The 16,383-nt window shown below is 40.7% G+C and overlaps 3 protein-coding genes across 3 annotated transcripts in view; 2 read left to right on the top strand and 1 right to left on the bottom strand.

The window, feature by feature from the left end:
* Positions 1–89: 89 nt before the first annotated feature.
* On the top strand, positions 90–3,380 carry sap18 (Sin3A associated protein 18). The gene is made up of 4 exons (XM_086036237.1): positions 90–344; positions 1,376–1,485; positions 2,890–3,012; positions 3,107–3,380. Exons 1-4 carry the CDS (start codon positions 273–275, stop codon positions 3,261–3,263), a joined length of 462 nt encoding a protein of 153 aa, XP_085892363.1. The 5' UTR covers positions 90–272; the 3' UTR covers positions 3,264–3,380.
* A 763-nt stretch (positions 3,381–4,143) lies between these two features.
* On the top strand, positions 4,144–8,763 carry rtraf (RNA transcription, translation and transport factor). Its single transcript, XM_086036299.1, has 8 exons — positions 4,144–4,340; positions 5,190–5,314; positions 5,667–5,766; positions 7,572–7,652; positions 7,747–7,835; positions 7,926–7,994; positions 8,233–8,281; positions 8,369–8,763. The coding sequence occupies exons 1-8, from the start codon at positions 4,280–4,282 to the stop codon at positions 8,521–8,523; spliced, it is 729 nt and encodes a 242-aa protein (XP_085892425.1). The 5' UTR covers positions 4,144–4,279; the 3' UTR covers positions 8,524–8,763.
* nid2a (nidogen 2a (osteonidogen)) overlaps positions 8,756–16,383 on the bottom strand; it is a 72,761-nt gene continuing 65,133 nt past the window's right edge. Inside the window, exons 54-60 of the mRNA XM_086036249.1 lie at positions 16,207–16,379; positions 15,995–16,124; positions 15,749–15,920; positions 12,867–13,024; positions 12,122–12,245; positions 11,904–12,016; positions 8,756–9,351 (exon numbers count right to left, since the gene is read on the bottom strand). Coding sequence (XP_085892375.1) covers positions 9,341–9,351; positions 11,904–12,016; positions 12,122–12,245; positions 12,867–13,024; positions 15,749–15,920; positions 15,995–16,124; positions 16,207–16,379 — 881 coding nt within the window. The 3' untranslated portion in view covers positions 8,756–9,340. The remainder of the gene's footprint in view (positions 9,352–11,903; positions 12,017–12,121; positions 12,246–12,866; positions 13,025–15,748; positions 15,921–15,994; positions 16,125–16,206; positions 16,380–16,383) is intronic.

The raw sequence follows: 16,383 nt of genomic DNA on the forward strand, positions 1-16,383 counted from the left end.
CTACTCAACCAGCAGGTCAAAAAAAGACTGCTACAATATGGCGGCAGCTCTGACGTACTGAATAAGGGAGCAGACAAAACAAGCGCGTTATCTATGGATGTCTCTGGAAACGACCACTCCCAATCAGCAGAGGGCGGAAAGTCGCCGAACAGGAAACGGAAACAGTGCCACCGGTTTTGTTCCGTGCACGGGGTTACGACGAATCCATCCAAACAAGACGGTGGAACGTTCCGATAAACTGCGTAAAACAAACAGTTTAAGCAAATTGAACAATGGCCCTAGAATCGCGTGTTACACAGGAAGAAATCAAGAAGGAAACAGAGAAGCCAATTGACAGAGAAAAGGTATGCTGTGCAGCGCAAGGGCGTCTCAGTTTAACTGTTAGCACGAAGCTAACTAGTGTGCTTTGCTTGTAGCTCAGTTTGTTATTTCAAATTTCAGGATACGTCGAAAGTGTTATTCGTGTTCTAAATCATGTCTGGTCTTTTTTTTTTTTTTTTTTTTTTTTTGAGGTGGCGGGGGCTCAAATGCAACAGGCAAATACGTGTAAGCATGTGTTTTCGTTGAAGTAGCACGACCATGCATGACCATCATTAAAATACAGAAGAGAGCGAGGTTCACCATAAACTAGGCAGAGGATTAAAAGTACAGTATGTTTACCTACTGTTAATCTGTAACCATAGTCACAGTTTAAATAAAGTTCAGCACAATGTTTTAAAAAAACAAACGGGAATTGTATTTAAATAATAAAATTCAAATGTATTGCTCAAAATTACATTGAAATATTTTCAAAAAGTTATAAAAATGAATTAAATTTCATTGAATTCAAAATTTAAATGCGGCAGGGCTCCTGCAAGATAATCAGTGGAATTGTGCTTATCTGGTAAATTGTGGAGAATTGGGGTGGGGGGGTGGGGGGGTGATTGCAATTCTGGAATCAGCATGCCAATTTTAGTATTCATCAGCAATGCATAAAAATTTAATGTAACAGAGTTTTTTTTTTAAATTGTTCTCTACTGTTATAATTTATAGTTTAATGCAGTGGTTCTCAACCAGTGTGCCCTGGAGATCATGATTTGTGCTGCGGGAAATTATCAAATCTCTATTATTTTGACAAACTATATATACTTTCAAATAAAAAAAAACTGTTTTGTTAATTTGTTTTTGTCAACCATGTACAGTAACGGTCAAAAGAATAACATGTTCTTCCACTAGATGACAGAAGGTACTTAATGACCCTATATAGCCACTATTTTTTAATCGTTTTGTTCAGTGGTGTGCTGTGAGTTTTTTTCCAATGTGAAATATGTGCCTTGGCTCAATAAAGGTTGAGAAACACTGGTTTAATGTATGTGTACATTTCTCTCTGTCATAGACCTGTCCCCTTCTCCTGCGAGTTTTCACCACCAACAATGGCCGACACCACCGCCAAGATGAATTTGCCCGTGGAAATGTTCCTTCCAGTGAACTGCAGATATACACATGGTGAGACTATAATGATAAATCAAATAATTTGATCAAATTGCTCATGGATAGACACGGCCACTTTAAATCACGTTATTGAACAGCTGAGCTGCCCATGGCGACAACACCCAAGTCCCTCAAGTTATCTGGTTAACATCCAGCCAGACAACTCGACACTCTCATTGGCAGACGCCCATGTCACTCACTGCTCCCCCCCCCCCCCCCAACCTTTTAAAACCACACACACTTAGTCACAGATACAACAGTAGAACATGAAGATGGTGATCCTATAGCCCATAGGTGTCAAACTCATGTCCTCAAGGGCTGCTTTCCTGCATGTTTTCCATCTCTCCTTGCTGCAATATACCTGATTCAAATGATCAGCAAACTCTGAAGGATCCTGATCATTTGAAACAGGTGTGTTGCAGCAGGGAGGATTGGAAAACATGCAGGAAAGCAGCCCTCCAGGACTGGAGCTTGACACCTGTGATATAGCCCCTATCCCACTGAGCGGCGAACAATCGCGAGTGTGTTCGAAGGCAGCGAATGTTACGTTCATGTCAGAGTTCGCCGCAGTTCGGTCAATGTCGCAAATTTTCGCAAAGCGTTCGCCAACAGTTTTAATGAATTTTCTTGTCATGTTCAAAATTCGCTTGCAGCAAGAAAAATACAGACGAACGTCTGACGACAATTTGGCGAATGTTTGCGACCTTGAACGAACCCTGACCTTCGCCAACAGTCAGAAATGTTCGCAACTAAGTGGGACAGAGGCTTAAGTGCACGCAAATAATGCCTCCACCTCACATGCATGTTTTTGTGTTTAGTAATGCGAAACCATTTTTCATATGATTACTTGATGTAATAATTGGTAGATAACCTGATTCTAAAATGTTTGATAGCTGCAGCCCTAAGATGAAGCTCGCTTTCAACCCAAAACAAAAAATAAATAAAAAAAACTGAAAAAAAAAAATCAACCAAGCTAAAACACATAATGGGTTATTTTAGTCAGGGCTGGTCTGAAATGTTTTTTCTCTAACTATATTTGAGTTCTCTGCTAATGGCCAACCTTAGGTTTTATACGTTCCTAGTTTATTATGGTTAATTCCCATACGTTGCTGTCAGTTCCCATTGAGCGTTTCCAACTTTGAAAATTGACAGAATTCTGCATTTCTAGTGTTCATGTCACAAGCACAGTAACCGTGTGAAAAACACTTAGTATCTGTCTTGCGCCATGTGACCACATATTCTTCTGCTGCATGTCATTCGTAACCTCAAAATGGAGTTATGTCAGGATGATCTGTCGCCTCTTTAGCCAAGTTATGCAAATTTCCCCATCGAACAGCAGTGCCGAAAGGAGCTTTCTTTCCCCCAAGTTAGCCAATATGCTGTGACACCGTTCTCTGAGGTTTGTTGTGTTTGTTCCAGGATGGACGCTACACTGCGGGAGTTGACCAGCCTCGTGAAGGAAGTGTACCCAGAGGCCAGGAAAAAAGGAACCCATTTCAGTTTTGCCATAGTCTTCCCTGACCTACGAGGGAAAGTGTATCGGTTAGTGCCACAGCACCACTTGCTATGATAATTTGCTTTTGACATTGCTGACAATACTGATAAAAATGTCCCTTTGCCACCCCTCTTCTTTTAGCTTTAAAGACATTGGCAATACAGTGTCTGGAAAGAAGTGTGCTGATGACTCCATGACACTTCAGTCTCAGCGCTTCCAGATTGGAGACTATCTAGACATAGCCATCACGCCTCCGAGCAGAGCTCAACCCCTTGGACCACGCATGAGGCCCTTTTGAGGCAATACTTTCTTGATAAGACGCAAACCCACTCCCATTGTTAGTCTGTTGCTATTTTTTTTAATCATCTTGAAACATTTTTTGTCTTATCTTGTTCAATAAACATTTTCCCCACCTTTTGAGTGTTTTATTTTGTTTGTTCCTCAGCGTGCAGTAGTGAAGCTGTGTGCTGTAGCTGGCCTTGGAGCACCCACAAACCCACATGAAATTTCAAATAACCCATGTGCAAAATAGAGGAAGATGCACTTGTTGGGTAAACTGTAGCCATGCTGAGACCAACAATAACTACCTTTTGTAAAAGTGATTCCTACATTTTATCTAAACTGTGGCCTAAACGGTTAACCAAATATATAGCCTACCTCCTCTCACATTTTTCATTGTTTTCAGTCGTAATTGGCACTCAAACTAATGCAGTACAAATACAGTATCAGAAAATGGCAGTATCAAAAGGTTTTTTTTTAAATACCACTAAATTATTGGTCGTTGGCACAATGGTAACACAGCTGGCATGTATTCTTGAACACAAGTTAAACATTGATTTGCAACATTGTTAGTGGTTGTAGAGTACTACTAAAATTATAATTCAAATACCATTTAACTTTAATTGTATAGGATAACGTTTTCCAGCATTGGTTAAGATAGTTATGTAATACTTTATTACATTTCTTTCTTTCTTTTTGAAAACTTTTTTTAAAAAAAGACCCTTTTCATTGTTCTTCAAAAAGGGTGTCTCCAATACTTGTATGACCCATCATATCGTTTTCTTTACATTTACAGTGTAGCTGTTTATTCTCAATGTAAACAGTACCTCAGTTCAGGTGGTGGCGGCAATGTACGATTAAGTTGGTTTGCCAGCCGCCAATGTACACCAAGAAGAAGAAAAAGACGGAAGCTGTAACGGGATGGCCGTCGGCCGGCCTTGCGCATGCGTGCTGCCGTCATCGGAGAGCTAGAGGAATTAGCTCCTGTGACGTGACAAGCTTTTTTATTGTAGAATTTTGAAGCCAAACGTAGTAATGTTTAGGAGAAAACTGACCGCCTTAGACTACCACAGTCCGAGTGCATTCGACTGTGCAGGTAAGACGAACTAGAATAACACTTCCTCGCACTAGCAGAACGACTGTCTTTATTGTGACGTCCCCCGTACGCCCCCCCCACACACACACTACTGTGTATGGCGTTTTATCTCCCAATATGTACATTTGGGGAAATAATGTTTCTCTAAATCTTCTGGTAAAAACAAAATAAGAGTACTTTTCAGAAAATTGTTACCTCAGTCCCACATGTGATCACGTTCTGGTCTGGCTTTGTGGATAATATAGTTTGGAAGAATGTCTGGCTCTTACCTAATCGTTAACTAATTACAAATAAGAAATAATTGTCATTTGAAATTGTTCATCGGATTCATCACCAGAGGCCATTGCAATAGCGAGCAATAACAGAGAGGTGAACACATTTGCAACCAAAAAAAAGGCTCAAGAAAGACATTGGTGTAAATTGTAACTTCTGTTGTCTCCCTTGGAACTACTTCATTTGTTTTGGCAAAGTCAATCAGTAGAATCTCTATGGTGTAACCTAAGCATTTTTATAGTAAGTTATATTGAAAAAACGTAATGTGGCTTTGTGTGTGTGTGTGGGTGGGGGGGGGGGGGTGCATGTGTGTGTGTCTACTCGTCTCGAGTCCGCTCCCAGCTAGTCGAATGTCTCGTCAAATTATACAAATTTTGAACAAAATAATTCACACTCTACTTATTTTTGAGGGAAGTGTTGGAAATGCATCACAACCTGTCGCTTTTTAAACTGGTGGTATAACTGGATGCCAGTCAGCGATTGGACTTGTTCTTAGTACACTTGAATTGAATCCGAACACACCACGTTTTAACATAGTATTCCAAAACATCCCTATCATGTATGTCTTTTTCCCAGATGAGACTCAGTTCAGGAACTTTGTAGTGTGGCTGGAAGACCAGAAGATTCGACACTACAAGATTGAAGACCGAGGCAACCTGCGAAACATCCCCAGCTCAGACTGGCCCAAAGCATACCAGAAGGTGAGCACATCCACCTGGCCCGGACTCACCGCACTCTTAATCCAAGAAGATCTGGTACACGAGCTGCATCACAAATTACATCGCTACTGATGCTCGGTATGGATTGATGCTGTCAGTGTATAATTTTAGCAATGTGTTTATTATTGTGGCGGGCAATGGTGCAGCTCTCCTTGCGTTGTCTTGATGTTTGTTTTGAATGTATTTTGCCACTTATAGCTCAATGTAACATAGCTACAGTATCTGACTGAATAGTTAGCTTGTGAGATTAAGGTATACAAATGGCTGTATAAACCACAAAATACTCATTTATTATTATTATTATTTTGTTTGTATTGTTTTGTTTTGCGTGCAGTATCTGCAGGACGTCAACTGTCCGTTTGGAGCGCCTGAGAGAGCGGAGGCTGTGGACTGGCTGCTGGGCCTGGCCGTGCGATATGAATATGGAGACAATGGTAAGTGGGCAACAGACTTGTGTGTGTTTCTTGCCATACAGATGCTAGTCAGTAGATGGCGCCATAGGAAAAGGGAATACCTTGTCAGCAATCAATGACAGTAAAAGCACGTTACTGTACCGTACACGCTGATCCCATTTAACTTTATTACTGCCATAGACATTTATTTGTCATTTCATAGTCCAGCCATTCAATCTCAGGAATTTATTTATATTTTTTTCAAAATTTTGGGAAACGTTAGGGTAATAGAGGGTCTGTGGGGCAGTGAATTAGTTAGACACCAATGTGCATAGCTAATGCTGCAGGTGATTCAGAAGTGCGCTATTTACAAAAAGTTGAATTAATATTTTGGGTGAGATTTGAGAATTAACATAAAACACTTCAAACGTTGTGACCAAATACAAATATATTCAATTATTTACATTATGACAAACTGAATAGTTTAGCCGTACAGACACTAAGACAGACGTAACACGTCTTCACACAATTCACATCGCATAATCAGTTTTTTTTGCTCTTATTCTGAAAGACAAAGCGCATCACTCCCAGTCGCAGATTGCTGCATTCATCGCTGACTGCCTTAGCGATTGTCACATGGTAACTTTCACCAGTTAACATCTTGTTAAACACTCCAACAACGTATTCTGGCATGACGGGTAATGGCTAATGCTAACAAGGTGTTTACTGTTGCTTGTTGTTTCACATTATCATTTTTCCATCGAGCTGAACAAAAACCTATAAGGCTAGGTTTACACCGCAGGTCTTAATGCTCAATTCGGATTTTTTGAAAAAATAAGATTTTTTTTGTGTAAGCGTTCATATTACTTATAAATGCGAGCTCGGTCTTGTCTGCTATATGAACACATGCGTCGCCAAAGTGACTCACATGCGCAGAAAAAGAGACGATGTCACTCCCGATGTTGTGTTTGCGGAAGTAAATGTGGTCCAGCGTGTTTGAGCATTTATACAGTGAAGCGATCAGGTAGGAGGTAGAAGTAAATACAGTATTTGGTGGAAATTATGAGGCGAGGCTTTATTATCTCATTTCATGGAGACATCACAAACGATGATGTCATCGTCATAACCGTGCGTAAAAAAATGAATCGGGCTGAACCGTGGATGAATTACAACTATCACCATAAATGTCCACTCTCTGCTTCATGTTTCAAGTGGGATTAAATTAAAGTAAAATATAAAGTCAATAAGTGTTACTCAAAACAACTTTGCAGATTCGATCCTCTGCTGCCAGCACTTTCCCTCTGCCTGCGCGGAGCGCATTTTGGTTTCCGGATGACGTCAATATCGGATATATGCGACCTGGCCGTTAAGACCGCGGCCGCATTGAAAAAAATCGGATACGTATCCGATTTTTTGACGACATATGAAAGGGACCCGGGTCGGATTTGAAAAAATCCGAGATGAGGCGTTCAGACTGTCATAAAAAAAATCAGATACAGGTCGCATATGGGCAAAAAAATCCATTTGCCTGCGGTGTGAACCTTGCCTAAGACAGTACACACACTCGCAGCAGCTGCGTCCTCTACTATTAAAGTTCATAGCGCATTTCAACCAAATTATCTCTACAGTGAACCCCCGCATATTGGCAGTTTGGCACCTGCAGACAAACAATTTTTTCCCCCCTGAGTATTTTTGAAAATATGTGTTGTTGTTGTTGTTGTTGTTTTGGGTTTTTCCCCCCACTATTTGTGGTCAGGCCGGTCCCTATCACCTGTGAAAAGCCGGTTTCCAACTCTATTAACTGACTGTGAATAGTGTATAATTGTGTCTTCTGCGTCTCCGCCTAGTGGACAAGTACAGAAATTGTCCACCACTGGAAGCGTCCAGCGATTGTAAGGCGGCGTCCGACCCTCTCGTCAACCTGGACAGTAGGCATCACGACGGAACCGACACCTTGTTGCCCTTTCTCCAAACCTTATTGTGGGTGAACCGAGGCTCTTGTGGTGCTTTTGTGTGACTCAGGTGACTCGCCAGATTTCAAAGCGGGCGTGCTCGCCCTGGCCAACATCCTCAAGATACAGCGGCATGACGATTACCTGGTGATGCTTAAGGTAACTCTCCAACACTCCAAACCGGATTGAACGCACACACCCTTCTATTTCACTGAATTGAATGTGATCTTATTTTTGGTCTCCTAAAAGGCCATTCGTATCCTCATCCAAGAAAGGCTTTCACCAGAGGCCATTGCAAAAGCGAGCAATAACAGAGAGGTAAACACATTGGCATAACACTCGAGAAGCCTTGAATTTAATGTCTTTCTTGCTTTTTGCTAGAAGTTGCTAAAAAAAACCAACAACAAAAAAAAACCATTTTGAGTTGTTTAACCCTCTTCAAACGCTAAAAAACATTTCAACTTTTAAACACACAATTTCTCCAGAAACTGCATTCTCTAATTTATCGTGAACTCGAATTGCTAAGTCAGTAAATGTATTCTCTCCGTGCATTCAGGGTGTCCCAGTATCCTTAGACAAGCACATCTTGGGATTTGATACTGGCGGTGCGTATCTTTATTTTCAATTAAGGACAATGCCTGCATGTATGTTTGCGTGTTGGACTTAGATTTGAATTGTGTTCTCCTCACTAGATGCCACGCTGAACGAAGCAGCACAGATCCTACGTCTGTTGCACATCGAGGAGCTGAGGGAGCTTCAGACCAGGATCAACGAAGCCATCGTAGCAGTCCAAGCTGTCATTGCTGACCCAAAAACAGACCACAGGCTGGGCAAGGTCGGCAGATGAGGGCCATGAAGACGTTCTGGAGGACTGGCGTTATTATTTGAAAGCCTGTGGTTGACACCCATTTTTTTCTTCTGTGACACTTTTTTGTGCACATTGCTATCTTCCATTTTACAAAGACTTTGTTTAAAGTTGATACAGACATTTGTTATTGGAAAGAACTGATTTGCTTTTTGTTCCTGTTTTGTGTTCTTACACAGAGCTGCAAACTTAAATAAATAAACAACGAGTCCAGTACCAAAACACTTTTTAATGTTATAAATATCACATCTGATAAAGCGGGAAAAAAAAATCAGGAGGCGGGAGACTATTAGTGGTGCAGGGAAATTGTGACATACATGGAGCTGCTGCATTCTGACAGAGTGGAGGGAAGCCTTAATGATTGTAATCTGATTTACATTCCTCAGTTTGGATGGCTGTTTCCACATTTCCTGTCTTCATGCTAAGCTAAATTGAGCTCATTAAAAGCTGCATAGTAATTTGGCCCATTATTACACAAAAAGTTGGATGCAAAGGTTTTACAGTTCTTTACTGCTCAAACACACAAATTTTAAAATGTGATATTACTCTTAGGCTACAAAAACAAACTTGCATATAAAAATTCAGTAGAAAAAAAAATGAGGTACAAAACAAATGTACACAACTTTTAATGTGCGGTTATATCTTGGAGGTGGGGGTTGGGAGCTGATCCACAGGAAGCCGTGTCCCTTTGGGAGAATCCTTTTCCTATGAAGGACACCGGGAGGGCTCGTCACAACCCCGGCTCAAAAATGGTCCCAGAATTTTAGCACCAAAGGACCGTGTGGCTGCCATTCAGTTGTTAATGATTCCCTGACACACACATACAACACATTAGAGCATTATGGCAAGAAGTTTTAAAGTCGGGTTTGCAATTTAAAAAAAAAAAAAAAAAAAAACACTTTCGTCATATTTGTTAAAATTGTCAGTATGACTTGGCAGGCGTATATGAGTAAAATTAGCCATGTATGGCTGCATCTTGTGCCTCTATTTTCACTTACAAGAAACCGCAGTGACCAAGGAAAAATAACGAATATGAGAAGACAGAAGGCATGACTGACGAGGTGTCAATTATTTCCCCTGTGCTCGCGGGTACACTAATAGGGGTTATGCGCAACCAGCTAACACATTCAAGCACTTCCTTCCGGTCCAGCTCACTGGCGGGAGACCAATGATAGTATAAAATGTCTATTTTCCAACATTAGCTTCATAACTTCTATTTATAATAAAACGCAAGACACTGTAACCTAAAAGTATAAAATGGTGCAAATGTTTATGTAGATCGTCAACAATAAGCGTCTTATCTTAGTTGATAGCATTAAATAGAAAACTCCTGTATATAGCATTTGCGCAAGCTAATCTTTATCCAAACACAGCAGTTTGTTAATTGCACTATGTCATCATCAGCCTGTAATTATCATGGATATCATAACCGTGGTGGAATATCCTCCTCCGGACAACAAATGCCGATCCCTCGCTTGCCAACAACTGGGCATAAAACAAGCAAACAGAATCTAAACAAGTGACCTCAAGCAGCTGAGAGGCAGCGATACGGAATTAGTAGCACTTCTGCCGTTCAGGTACGTTTATCACCTCTTATTGATTTTTAATTGAATTGTATTACAAAAATTAAAACTCGAAACCGATTAGCATTATAGTAACACTACATAAGACATGCTACTAGTATAGCAGCTGTGGCTAACGTGTGCTTCGGTGTACTTTAGTATATTAGAATTGCTAGCGCAGCTATTTTGTTGAGGCTGGATCTCAGTGACTATTTATCGTGACTACACACTGCTGTTATCAACGGCCATGTTTGAGAATCGCACCGAAGAGGCTGGCTTTGGTCAGAGACTTTGAGAGGGGTCGGGTTTAGTAAAGTTAAGCCGCATGTGCTAGCGGTTTTAACACTGCCAGCTTAATCTAAGTATCAGGTCAACATAGAATAGTCTGACTTGCATTCCTTTAACAAAAGCGTGCCTCGTTGGTGCGAAGGTGTAAAGCAGCCTAAACAACTAACATCCTGAACAAGCAACACCCAACAACTTTACTCAAGTGTGTGTAGTCTGTGTGTGTTGAACAATAACGGCTTTTAAGGCAGTGCCTTTCAAAGCTGTCATCGCGCTCACAATTACACCACGCGACATCTTTGAAGCGGGCTGCTGTTATTACAGCTTTAGCCAGTGTCAAGTACACATGATGCATGACGTGTGTGTCAGGGTTGTGGGGGGTTGGTAGCAAGTTACTACTTTGGGCATCGTCTTGTGTTTAGTAGAGCGATACTTTGTTCTTTACAGGTGTTTTACGACAGTCTTGTAGATGACATCAGTGCATTAAATGACACCGGTGGATGTAATTGGTTTCATGGACTACAAGTAGCAACCTCGGAATGTTTCATCACTGGCGTCAAGGTGCGCGCACACACGCACACACACAAAAAGGGATTACATTCCTACACTGTTGTCATGTATCACTACATGCACAATTACATCAAAGAAAATCAAAACACTGATCGGGGAGGTAACGTGCAACTGACAAATAGTTCTAGCACAGTTAGTTCACTGAATTTGTCCGAAAATTCTAACAGTGATGCCTTGAGATACATGTTTAATCCATTCGTTCCACTTTGAAATGAATGGAAATGCTATTAATCGTTTCTAGCCCCTCCAAACAATACAGTTTTTTGATGAGAAAAATAGCACTCTATAATATTGTACTGAATAGGACATACAGTAATTAACGAGGATAAAACAAATAAATTAAACAGATTTTGCCACACCTTTTGCCTCAATTGAATGGACTGCTCCTTCTGGCGTGTGCGCTCCGGCCACCTTTAATCAGTATAATGGCGACACGGAGACACTGTAAATGAAGACGGGTCAGTCCTCACTAAGCCACACTAATATTAGCCGTTCTTCACAGAGGATAAAGAATATATCCCTGTGAGTGTTATAATATTATCTGTCCACATGTATTTCCCCACCAGTTGTTTTTGTATAACCGCTTTGTTTTAGGGGTTTAAAGAACTGGACTATCAATGCTAGCTATTAACAAGGCGTTTTCCATTGTGTGTTAGCATTAAAATAGCGGACTTAAAGGCTATGTTATGCAGTGTAAATACAAAACAGTGATTTCCATTTGTCTTGTGTTTACTTTGACATTACACTTCACGTGGGAAAGTAAACAAAACACTTGAAGCCTCTTTTTGAAATAATTTCGATTTTTTTACTTGCAAGTTAAAGTAAAAATTTGTCCGAACGACAGCTCTGAAGCTGAAGAATCTCTGAAGTTGGGTCACTCGTATCTCAAGGCACCAAGTGTCCGAGCACAGCACCTTTGCCCATATGGTTCTTATTTGGCCTCACCTGATAGACAGTGGGATGTTGCTATGGCGATGCCATATAGGTGAGACCTCTGGTCCGGCAAATATTCATCGGTGAGCTTACCATCGTCTTTGCTGACTGTGATCACACCATCCCTGGAGGAAGTGTTGAGGCAGCGCAATATAAGCAGCAGTACTCATTAGTTGAACTAAGTTTAATGGATAAAATTCAGTTGTGGAAAAATCAATGACGACGCTCACCTCCTCCAGTCAGTGTAGTAGAAGTTGTTTCTGTGGTAAACCATGCTAAATGGGTAGTTGAGGCTGGGGTTTACTACTCTTCGCCCAGAACCATCGGGGAATATGCACTCCAAACGCTTAGTACCTGACACAGAGAGATAACGATCCAAATGGTCAGCAGTCATTTTGTTGAAGGCATACATACTGTTAATTAGAAAGAATGACATTTGCGCTATTTCTATTGCTGTCAGATGTCAAAATTTGATGTTAATGGTATGTTAAGTATGTATGTGTGTGTACATATACTGTACACACACAGACACACACATATATATATATATATATATATATATATATATATAGAGAGAGAGAGAGAGCTAGAGCTAGAGAGAGCTAGAGCTAGAGCTAGAGACAGTTAGAGCTAGAGAGAGATAGAGAGCTAGAGAGATAGATAGATAGAGAGCTAGAGAGATAGATAGATAGATAGATAGATAGATAGATAGATATAGAGAGAGATATAGATAGATAGATAGATAGATAGATAGATATAGAGAGAGAGAGATAGATATAGAGAGCGATAGATATATAGATATAGAGAGGGATAGATGTGTAGATATATATATAGAGAGAGAGATAAACATCACATATTAAATTGCAATCACAATATTGAAGGGAAATAAAATTGCAATGATATTATTTTTCAAAATTGCTCGGACGTAGTTATGACAGATGAAGATTAAATACGTGTTGCAGGCATTTTGTTTACCTGCATCGGCCCAGCAGATGTGCCCAGAAGAATAATCGTACGTCAATGCATTCGGCAAGCCGATGCTGTCAGAAACCACCACCCGGCGGTTCTGACCATCCACTGACGCGCATTCAATCTTGGGAGCTTCTCGATTCCAGTCGGTCCAGTACAGAGAACTGCAAAAGGACAAGGGATGACTAGTCAATAAGGGGATACAACAAGAACCGTTCACAAAAGTGCAATAAAAATTCTGGAAAGGTTTGATAGTTAGAGGGCTACATCTTAGGTCAAAGAGAGTAATGAGCCAATGTTATCATTTAAAATTTTCCATTGTAGCTCATTTTTGTCTCGTTTTGACTTTTGTTCTTTTAAATTCACATTTGTTTTTGTAATATAAAGGAGTAAATAATAACATGGGTTTTGACAAAAAAATCTGAATGAATAAACAAGCAATATTATTGAGGATAAAGAGTATGCCAATGAATATTGTTATTTTGTCTGTCTACATGTTTCTCCACCGCTTGTGTTCAAATATCTCTTAGTTAAAGGATAACATCACGGCTATGTTAGTCATTGGCCAAGTCTATGGCATTTTCCATTCTTAAGGCAATGTTGTTTAGTAAAATAATTATAAAAAAAAATATAAAAAATCAGCAAAACTGCTGCGTATTGTGAAGTTAGTTGAGTTGCTGCTACGCAAAGCAAAAAAAAAAAAAAATCAGTTGAGTGACGTCTCATATCTCAAAAAAACGTGTATGTTGGGTCACTCGTACCCGAAGGCACCAATGTACTTAAATTAATATTCAGTTATTGAAACAGCAAATGTAGTGGAATCTTAAAGACTTTTTTGCACATAGAACAAGTTCAGTCAGCCAGTCAAAGATGCTCAGCGGGATGATCACAGCTCCGGGCAGTGTGTGTGTGTGTGGGGGCGGGGGGGTCTGCTGCTTTTCATCATAAATGATGGCATACATGTGGCAAGTCTATTGTGAATAAGTAAGTAATACACACCACATGTGCTATCAGATTACAAACACACAGTTTGTGGCAGTTAATCAGTTTGAAAAACAAGGTATGTCTGAGCAGATGTTTGTGTAAGAGTGTTCACGCATATGCATCATTTGTCATCATCTCATTGCTATCCCAGTTTGTGTGTGTGTGTGTGTGTGTGTGTGGGGTGGGTACGTTTTCTCACGCATATGCATGTGTATGTGCATGTAAGTGTGACAGGCGCACACTCCGAAATCAAAGAACACAAGATGGAACATAAGTGTACCCATGTGAAGCAATAATTAACTTTGGTGCTTGGCTTTAGGTCAGACGATTCACAAACACACACACACACACACACGTTTATGCACACAGTTGGCCTGAGGTCTAAAACTAAACAGTTACAGACATTTTAAGTTTTATTATTCGGCTTATTGCTGTTGTGTTTAATGATGGATTAAACACACAAACACACTTTCCTCCTTTTCCTAAGCCACACACACACAGACACACACACGCGCGCGCATACACATTTCTGTTGACGATCTGTGATTAGTTGCAATGATGAAAAGCAGATGTTATTCCTGAAAAGCCGACTGATGATGGCCTTGTGCTCTCACTCTGTGTTCATGAGTCTTGGCCGCCGTCACTCAGAGAGCACTAAAATTTGCTCGTGTCTTACACAGAGTAAACACATGTTGCTAAAAAAGCCCAGTGATTGAAATTTTATCAGCTGGTGATGGATTCGTATGGAGGCTGCCATGTCTCCAGTGCGGGACAAACCAGACTCAACAAGATGTCAGTCCTAATAAATGAGATACAGGCCTTGTTTGTGCATAGTCCCACAGTGAGCCGATCACCTCTGTGTTGCATCACTGGACGGTTCTGGCTTGGGAGGGTCGGGCTGAACAATTCATCACATTTAAAGCAACGTCGCAATGTACCGTAGTAGAATGCAATTTTCAAATCTCAAAGACTGCAATTTGGAGGAAAAAAAATAATTTCGGTCAGCCGGTAAGCTTTATTTTTGTTTATATAATTATGTGTGTTTTATATAGTTGGATAGATTCTAGTGCTTTTGAAGTGCAAGCCACATATTACCATATCATTGTTTGGTGAGATATAAAAAGTTGAAGTGAGAAAGCCACATATTGGTTTGCATTATTGTTGTAATCCGACTTGTGATTTACTGATTGTTTATGCCACACTCGGTTGGTCAAATTTTGTGAAGTTGTCGTGGTGAACACTTAAAAGACTGCAAGTCAAAGGCAGAGGTGACGGACCGGTCCGTCTATCTGCCTAGGACGGACGTCCGTTTTGTTGGCGAGGTTTCTGTAACAATAGTATTGTTAGATTGAGTTGTTGTTTGTGTGACGGATTTGAGTGAGTCAGTCTTTTGTGGAAGTTTGTCGGTAGTCGGAAACGCTAACAAGCCGGTTTGAAATCATAGGCGGTCCGACTTGTAGGCGATTACTATTTTTCCGACTGGACAAAAAGGCGGATAGACGGACGTCGGAAGGGCACCCAGGTTGTAGGCGGTAGGTGATAAACAGACCGCAATTTTTTTGTAAAATGCCCAGCTCTCTCAAAGGGCTCAGTCAGTTAACAACTAATTGAAGTAGATAAATAAACTGTATGTCAAATTCATTCATGGTTCATTTGCCTTTACTTTAGTGTAAGCCTATAAGACCAAAACATTTATGTATAATAAATGTTACTGTTTATTGTAATACAGATGAATTTATTGTTTCTGTTTGATAAAAAAAAACATGACCTTGATAAAGTATTGCATTTTAAATCTCAAATCGCAATATCGAGGGGTGAAAAAGAAAAATCGCAATTATATTATTTTTCTAAATCATTCAGCCCTACTGGGGGTCGTGTAGCAGGAGGAAGAAAGTGAACATTACCCTGTGGATGAGACCACGATGATGGCCCGCGGGTTGACCAAGTCTGTGTCAAAAAGTGTCCTTCTATCGCTGCCGTCCAAGTTGGACCTTTCGATCAGGTCAGGGTTGGAGTCCACCCAGAACATCAGCCTTCGATTGACGTCTACAGCCAAACCCTCTGGACTGACCAGATCTACAAGGAGCAGATCATTTTAAAAAAATCACCCAAAAACATTAGCCAGTGTGTAAAAGTGTGTGATCACTCACTTGAGTTAATGAGTATCTCTGGCTCAGCTCCTGGCACCATTGATGCTCTATTGATGGTCCGCGCGGACAAATCTGTCCAATAGACTTGGTTCTGCTTGCAGTCATATGACAGACCGACAACTATTGAGCCCTGCACACACGCACGGACAAAATCTTTGGAACACAGTTATACGAAAATCATTCCAGCCAAAGTTCCAATCTGTGCATTTTACATGTAGAGTCAGTAGTGTTCTGGACCGGCTTGCATCTAGTCTTGTCCCGTTGAGAGGAAGTGCTCCTATTTTCTGTCCCTGCGCATACAGCAGTGTGACATCAGTGTTAGGGGGAAGGGTCACATCCGGGCGGGGTAATGGGCGCACGGTTGGTGGGGCCACCGAGGGAAGGCCTGC

Source organism: Filicampus tigris, chromosome 1, assembly GCF_054856515.1.
Source record: "Filicampus tigris isolate MCC_2025a chromosome 1, RoL_Ftig_1.0, whole genome shotgun sequence".
In the NCBI taxonomy this organism is placed as follows: domain Eukaryota; kingdom Metazoa; phylum Chordata; class Actinopteri; order Syngnathiformes; family Syngnathidae; genus Filicampus; species Filicampus tigris.